Raw genomic sequence first — 8,789 nt, 5'->3', positions numbered from 1 at the left:
TCTGTTGGAATGAAAGACAAATGCCCTTTAAATAAGCCAAAATTTTCACTGCAAACGGCTGGCAGGCCGTTTGGCAGCTCGTTTGCCAGACCAGGCCGTTTGCTTGGGCCGTTTGCTTAGGCTTTTTGGCAGGCCATTTCTGAGCCAGGCAAGCCGTTTGGCTTGCCTGGTCAGCTGGTTTTCCTGGATCGCAACTTAATTTATTGTTCGTTTTAGCTCTAGAATCTTCGTTTTAGCTCCGATTCTCTTGATTCTTTTTGCACCGTCTTCATAATTACTTGTTCTTCAATTCTAACTGACGAAGTGGGTATTTTTCCGAAGTTCGAATCTTTATTGTTTTTGGGCCTTAATACCGGGGTGAAAACGTGACTTTTCAGCCGATATCAATGTCCATTGAGAAATACATTTTTCACGTCAAGTTGATGTAAGGGCCATTTGTTAAAATCACAAGAGAAAGAACAATTCGAACCGTTGAATCTTTGACAATCGGACTGAAAGTTGCCGAGTAATAAAGACCCGGTACCTGAGTAAACCCTTGAGCAACAAGACGTGCTTTCAAGCGATCAATAGAACCGTCAGATAGGTATTTGGAGCGAAAAATCCATTTAGATCCGACAACATTTGTGTTTGTAGGACGCGGAACAAGATCCCATGTATCATTTTGCTGTAAGGCACTCATTTCATCCTGCATTGCTTGAAACCACACAGGATCTTTGGTGGCTATTTTATAGCCACGAGGTTCAGTAGAAGTAAGTAGAGCATGATGAAGCTTTGTAGGTGTAAGAACCATAAGGTCAACTCGATGACGAGGCTTGAAAATGCCTGCCTTGGCTCGAGTAGTCATGTGATGACCCATAGATGATGCCGAAGTAGTAGGTGCTGTAGGTTGAGAAATAATTGGAGCACATGGCGTGTCTTCTATAGGTTCCGTAGAAGAAACTAAAGTATGATCTATGGATTCGTCACATATAGTGCATGATGATGGTGACGGTGCCGATGGAGAATCCGTAGGCTGATCGGCAGAAGAGATTACTGTAGGTGTAATGGCTATGGGATCATCAAATGTAGTAAAAACAAGTGTTGCAAGATCCATAGAAGATGGGTTTCCCAAGAATGGAAAAGTTGATTCATCAAAGTGAGCATGTCGAGTAGTAAACACACGTCCAGACGTGATGTCAAGACAACGATAGCCCTTATATTGTGCACTGTAACCAATAAAAGCACATGCCATGCTGCGAGGAGCCAATTTGTGTGGAGCATAATCTCGTAAGTAAGGGTAGACACAACATCCAAAAATGCGAAAATTTCCGTAATTTGGCATAGTAAAATATAGCAGTTCAAACGGTGACTTAGAACCAAGGACCCGAGATGGCAATCGATTGATAATGTATACAGCTGAGCTAAATGCGTCGACCCACAGAGTAGTCGGTGCATGGGCATTAAATAACATAGCCAACCCGGTCTCAGTAATATGTCGATACTTACGTTCGGATCGATCGTTTTGCTGAGGCGTGTAAGGGCACGAGATACGATGATGAGTACTATTCTGGGAAAGTAAAGTCTCAACACTATGATTAACAAATTCAGTACCACCATCACTCTGAAATATTTTCACCTTTCGAGAAAACTGAGTCTGCACAAAAGTAATAAATGTCGCAAAAATACTTGCAAAGTCAGATTTTTCCTTGAGTGGATAAAACCACGTAAACCTGCTATAATCATCAACAAACACAACATAATAACGATAACCATCAGTAGATGGTACAGGTGATGGTCCCCAAAGATCACAATGCACAAGATCTAAAACATGTAATACACGCTTTTCATTATTAATAAATGATACATGTTTACTTTTGGACAGCTGACAAGGCGAACAAACACACGGTGTCGGTAACAGACTTGTATCTGACAACTGACCAAGTTTATTTAATAAAGAAATTACATCAAAAGAAATATGACCAAGGCGAGTATGCCAAATTTCATACGACGCACGGTTTTTACTAGAGTGAAGGTTTGCGACAAATGCTTTTTGACCATGCTCTAGAATGTAAAGATCTTCATGTCTTCGGCCCGTTGCTAGAATTTCCTTTGTTAGGCGATTCTAAATAGAAAACGTCTTATCATAAAAAAGTATATCAACAGGATTATCATGAGTTAAGTTGCTAATAGATAAGAGATTTTTAGTAATATATGGAACTACTAAAATATCAAGAAGATGAAGATTCTTTGATAGAGTAGATCGGCCCACGTGAGTAATGGGCAAAGTCGAACCATTACCAACTGTGACCATGTCGTTACATGTATAGGGAACAGTAGCATCCAAGTGATTTGAATAAGAAGCAATATGCGCCGAGGCACCAGAATCAACATACCAATCCGAAGAGTTGTTAGTTATGTGACAACTTGTATTGAAGGCTTGAGCAAGAATGGCATCAATTGAGGGGCTTCATTGAGTAAAAGTAGATAACTGGGGACATTGAGGAGCATAATGTCCTTTGGTTCTACACAGTTGACATTGGGGGGATCGTTTACCATGACCATGACCAAAGAAACGACCTCGACCCCTACCACGATAGTTGTTAGAAGATCCACGGGAAGAGTAATTGCTGCCATAGCGAGTGACAAATGCAGCAGCAGGTGGAATAGATCGTTGGATAGAGTTGAGAAACAACTCGTGACTCTCGGCTTGAGAAAATAATTCTTTGAAGGTAGGTCGTGGTTTAATAGCACGCTGAGTAGTAGAGAAAGTTTCAAACATGCTTCCAAGACTGCAAAGAAACCAATGTGCTTTATCCGGGTCATCGATAGGATGCCCGATGGCAGCTAGTTGATCACAAATATTCTTGAATTTCTGCCCGTATTTAGATACAGAAAAAGTACCCTTCGTAAGCTGCCAAAGAGAGTCACGAAGAGTATGCATACGATCAATAGATTTGTGACTATAGTGACTGTCCAACGCAGTCCAGATTTCACGTGCTGTTTTAAGACCGAGTATGATTGCCATTGATTCCTCTGTTAGGGTTGATTGAATGATGATAAGTGCTTTTTGATCTACTTCAATCCAACTGAGATAAGATGGATTAATCGATGAAACTCCATCAACAGTGATTGTGGGTTATGGTTTAACGAGTGAACCATCAACATAGCCATCGAGTTTTTGAAAGGAAAGAAGAGGTAATATTTGATGCTTCCATAGGAGATAATTAGTAGAAGACAGTTTTATGGTGATCATATGTAGGATGGTGTTCAATGGTAACGTTCCATTAGTGGGGTTAGACGAGGTACCTGTGACTGTCGCCATAGTGATGAGGATGAGAAAGAACATTCATAGAAAAAAAATGATAAGAAAAGGGAGGGACGTTTTGATCTTTAATTGGCTGATACCATGTGAGAAAGAGATTTGATCAAAAGCATTCCGTATGATTATTATTCATGAGTATATATAGGTACAAATTAGAGATAGAGTACAATACAAATACATAAAAGATTATAAAAGATATTAACAAATAATCAGTCTTGGAGAATAAGGAATATAATTTCCTTATATATTTATATCGCTGATAGCAAGGTATGAGAAAGGTGGAGTGTAGACAATCTTTCCTCTATACTAGAATATAAGATAATTTGTTTCTCCCTTCATGTGTATAGAAAGATTTCTTCCCCCACGAGAAGAGAGGAGAAAGTGGAAAAATTATTTCTTCATGAACTTCCGGTCAATAAAAAAAATTCCAACTGTCTAAAGATTTTTATAACTTTAGTAACAAGTAACATTTGACAACGTTCCTATAGATGCGTTTTTCCATATTAAATAGAAGTAAAACACAAAATATTGACAAAATGTAATGGGTTTTTTTTTTAAAAAGCAAAAGTTGTATTATTAAAAGAACTCGAAGATACAATATATGCTAGCCCAACAAGCCTAGGCTAACAAAACAAGAAAACACGAGAGATGCTCTATAACTAAACTATATAAGGTTGCAAAGCGGGCAACTTATATACAAACAACACGAAGGAGTACTTAAAATACTATACTATTAATTAATGTTATGTAGTCAAGAGGTACACACTTGGGTTTGTGATCCACGTTAGCCACTTAATGACGTACGTCACACCATGCACCGTCACATGACTGGTCACGTGCAACACATGACGTCCAGCACACGAGCCTGTCGGGAACCTAATGCTGTGTCACATGAAACAACGTGATGTCCAGTTAAACGGTCAAACTTGTGCATTCAAGTTAACCCCACGTGATTGGTAGCGTGACGTCCTTACAAGGTTGACTTGGTATTACTGAACGGGACTATATCCCTACATTTTAGGAACGTAGAGAACATGGAGTAGGTTGTAGGCATGATTAGAAGGTTCTAGTGACAGTTACAGATCATGGCTGCTATTATGATGGTTAGCGCGAGCACCTAGGAGATTAGCTCAGTACTAGTAGCGGAACGTGACAGAACCCAGATGCCGGTGTACTTCGTCAGCAAAGTTTTACAGCATGGCAAGGTCAACTATAATCTTGTTGAGAAACTCGTCTATGCACTGGTCCATACCGCAAGAAGGCTAAGGCGGTACTTTTAAGTACATCACATTTTAGTGCTAACTGATACACCTATCAAACAGGTACAACGTCATTGGAATGAACACGTACAGTGGGAAACATTTCTAACATTTCCATTGCAGGTTTTAAGCAAGCTGGAGATCTCCGGCCGAATGGCGAAATGGGCAATCGAATTGGGAGAACATGAAATCAGCTACGCACCGAGTAACGCCGTTAAGGGACAAATCATGGCCGATTTCATGGTGGAATGCATCAATTCAGGACCATCAGCTATCAGCGAAATGGCACCCCGTACCGTCACGTGGGAATTCTTCACTGACGGAGCGTCTAGCTCAGATGGGGCTGGTGCCGGATTGATACTTACCAACCCGGACGGTGAGGAATACACGTATGCTTTACGTTTTGCTTTCCCTGTTTCTAACAATGAAGCGGAATATGAAGCGTTACTCTCTGGGTTACGCATAGCGGAAAAGATGGGTATCAAGGCACTGAAAGTGGCGGTTGATTCACAGCTGGTGGCAAATCAGTTGAACGGAACGTTTAAAGCCATAGATCCTGCAATGCCAAAATATTTGAAAATAGCGGAAGAATTAGCTAACAAATTTGATTCTTTTTCAATCACGCAAGTGCCACGGTCAATGAAAAAGAAAGTTGACGCCCTCAGCAAGCTTGCTTCATTGACGTTCAGCCATTTCGCTAAGGACGTATGGGAGGAAGTTGTCGATCAAAAATCCACCGACGTGGTACAGGTATCAAGCCATCGCGCTTATAAAACCTACATACCGCTAATTTGGAAAAACATGTTCCTTAAGTAACAATTATAACATGATGCTTTACAGGTGGTAGCACCGGTCGAGGAGGTGAGCACTTGGATGAATCCAATTGTCAATTACCTCAAGGATGGCACGTTACAGCTGACATCGTAACGACCCGAAAAATCCGCATGAAAGCTCCCATTTACGTCATACGTGACGGCGTACTTTACAAAAAGTCCTTTTTGGGTCCGCTACTGCGTTGTGTAGGTCCGCTAGAGGCTGAAACCGTGATAAGGGAGGTGATGTTATGCGAGGTGTATATAAAATAGCTTATATTTTTACAGGAAAAACTATTAAATACGATACAATTTTACACAAGATATTTATTTATTTAGAGAATGGATATACTTAAACCTTGCTACAACAATTATAGGCAGTGTACCTAATCGTACAGTAGTGTAGTTTTTAGTAAGTCCGGTTCGTTCCACAGGGAATCTTTTAATCAAAGCTTAACGCTATATTAGTTTTATTTTATAAAAATACAAATATATATATATATATATATATATATATATATATATATATATATAAGTAATATTATTATTATAAAGGGGGGTTTTTACTGTTTAATGACCGGTTTGTCGATTTTAAAAACTTAAGTCGCAGTTAAAACCAAATGTAAAATATTAAAAATAAATACAAGACTTAATTTAAAGCGTAAAGTAAATAACGATAATGAAATTGTGATAAATAAAAGTGCGATAAAATAAACTTGCGATAATTAAAAAGTACGATAATTAAAAGTGCAATTAAATACAATAACAATAAATAAAAGTGCGATAATTAGAAGTGCAATTAAATATAAAATAAAGGAAATTAAATATGAAATAAAAGAATTATGCTTATTTAAACTTCCGTAATCATGATGTTTGACGTGTTGATTTTAGTTTTATGCTCATGGGTTAATTGTCCTTTGTCCTGGATTATTTAATATGTCCGTCTGGTTTTTGTCCATAACAGTCCATTAGTCATAAATATAAAGTGCGAGTGTCCTCGTCAAATTATCCTTATACCCGAAGTTAAATATTCCAACTAATTGGGGACTTAAACTGTAACAAGGTTTTATTACTTTGTTTAATAATTACACCAGCATATCGACTGCGTGTAACCCAAGGTTTTAATACTTTGTTACCAATTATGCCAAGTGTCCTTGTACATAATTTTACCCGTGTTTTAATAATTCTAGTGACTATTAATCCATTCCCGTGTCCGGTTAAATGAACGATTATTCGTACATATAAATACCCCGCCCATCGTGTCCGATCGAGTGTATATGGTTATTTATAGGGACTTCCAATTGTAAATCTTTATATTAAAATTAACAAATTATCATTTAGTTAAACAAATATAAAGCCCATTAATAGCCCATAGTCTAATTTCCACAAGTGTCGTTCTTTTGTCCAAACCCCAATTATGGTACAAAGCCCAATTACCCAATTTTAATATTTTTAGCCCAACATCATGATTATTTCGGATTAAATAAGCATAATAATAACTTAGCTACGAGCCATTAAATTAAAAAGGTTGAACATAACTTACAATGATTAAAAATAGCGTAGCGTTACACGGACAGAATTTCGACTTACACCCTTACAACATTCGCTAACATACCCTTATTATTAGAATTAAAATTAAAATTAAAATTAAAATTATAATATATATATATATATATATATATATATATATATATATATATATATATATATATATATATATATATATATATATATATATATATATGTTTACGAGATAGAGAGAAAGATATGGATATATGGTACACCAAAGCTCGAAATTTATAGGCCTGTGAACTGAAAAAGTTGGCCATGCGATCGCATGGCTTTTGTGCCTCCAGGCCATGCGATCGCATGGTGGTAGGTGACAGCTCAAAATTCTTGTTTTCTTGTTTGTCAACATTTTAATTAAATAAATATAATATATAAATAATTATAAGAATTATTTAAATATTATATTATATTTATGTGCATAGTTGACTTGTAATTTTTAGTCCGTTGCGTCGAGCGTTGAGAGTTGACTCTGGTCCCAGTTCCGGATTTTCAAACGTCCTTGCGTACAATTTAATATCTTGTACTTTGCGTTTTGAATCTTGTACTCTTGTAATTTCGAGACGTTTCTTATCAATAATTGGAACCTCTTTGATTGTATTTTGTACTTTTGAGCTTTTTGGTCGTTTGCGTCTTCAATTCATTGAATCTGTCTTTTGTCTTCACCTTTTATTATTTAAACGAATATCACTTGTAAATAGGACAATTGCAACTAAAAGCTTGTCTTTCTTGAGGGATAATGCTATGAAATATATGTTCGTTTTTAGCATTATCAAATATTCCCACACTTGAGCGTTGCTTGTCCTCAAGAAATATAGTCTTGAAATACTAGAATCACTTCTTTATTCTTCACACTTTGTACATCAGTGATTTCTTTACGGCGGTATAAACAATGGTAGTAACGATGTGGTTTACAGTCCCACATGACTATAAAATTTAGATCCATTAAGGAAATTGGATCTTTATGAAAATATTTGATCTTTTTGAAAATTAAATCTAGCTTTTACCCTAGATAAGTTTTCCAGAATAACCCTTCACCGGTGTTTGCAAAATATTTTTGTGGGTTTGGTGGGTTTCAGATTTGAAAATTTTAGCTCAAAACTTGCAGTTTTGTGTCACCCACTTGCTAACCTTGTATTGAGAAAGCAACACGTCCAGTTTACTTGTTCTGAATATTACCTTTCGGTAAACTACCGTCCGGTTGTAAAGGAAAGCGTTGAACAAGCAGCTGTTAAGGCAATGTCCCCTGACATGCTTTTAATTATGGTATATAACGTGTCGGACGCAATTACTATCCTTTGTAGGAGCAATAGTAAAACTCACCCTTATAATTTTTTTCGGTCTGGCACAAGGTCCTGTCTTTGACCATGCTATGCAACCACCGTTCTTACGGTTGACACCCGATTTGGTTCAGATGACCTAATGAATTCCAGGTGAATTCCTAGGATTTTACGTTCAATGGTAATGAACGCATTGAAAATGCGTTTTCAGAAAACAAATCGGTTTATAATTTGATCAAAATATTTTCTCGTTCAAGCTCGAGTTTAGATATCATTGAATTCCATGAGTTTGTAATTCTCAATCTTTAAGGTCAATCTCTAGGATTGAGTAATATCAGTCTTAAAAGATGATTTTTGATCTTTAAAGGAGATTATCCTTTCTAGGGATATGATTTATTAGTCTTATCAAGCTAATTTGCACGGTGCCCCCCCCCATTGTACGAGATAAATCCTTCTCATGGTTAGGATAAATCTGACCACTTGGCGACCCTGTTTTATGCTGAGGTCCGTGGATTTCCTGCTGATTTTAGAGATGACTTTTCTAGATTTTTTATCAACCTACAGCTGGTCT

General features: G+C 37.2%; 1 protein-coding gene across 1 annotated transcript; it reads left to right on the top strand.

Moving 5' to 3' along the window:
• The first annotated feature begins 4,386 nt into the window (after positions 1 to 4,386).
• On the top strand, positions 4,387 to 5,487 carry LOC139890049 (uncharacterized). Its single transcript, XM_071872956.1, has 3 exons — positions 4,387 to 4,404; positions 4,624 to 5,310; positions 5,401 to 5,487. The coding sequence occupies exons 1-3, from the start codon at positions 4,387 to 4,389 to the stop codon at positions 5,485 to 5,487; spliced, it is 792 nt and encodes a 263-aa protein (XP_071729057.1).
• The last annotated feature ends 3,302 nt before the right edge of the window (positions 5,488 to 8,789 follow it).

Source organism: Rutidosis leptorrhynchoides, chromosome 2, assembly GCF_046630445.1.
Source record: "Rutidosis leptorrhynchoides isolate AG116_Rl617_1_P2 chromosome 2, CSIRO_AGI_Rlap_v1, whole genome shotgun sequence".
Classification (NCBI taxonomy): domain Eukaryota; kingdom Viridiplantae; phylum Streptophyta; class Magnoliopsida; order Asterales; family Asteraceae; genus Rutidosis; species Rutidosis leptorrhynchoides.
This window is presented reverse-complemented; position numbering and strand designations above follow the sequence as displayed.

Excerpts from the sequence above, each read along its gene's own strand:
- LOC139890049 (XM_071872956.1), top strand. Across the intron at positions 5,311-5,400 it reads AATCCACCGACGTGGTACAG|GTGGTAGCACCGGTCGAGGA; the intron begins GTATCAAGCCAT and ends GATGCTTTACAG.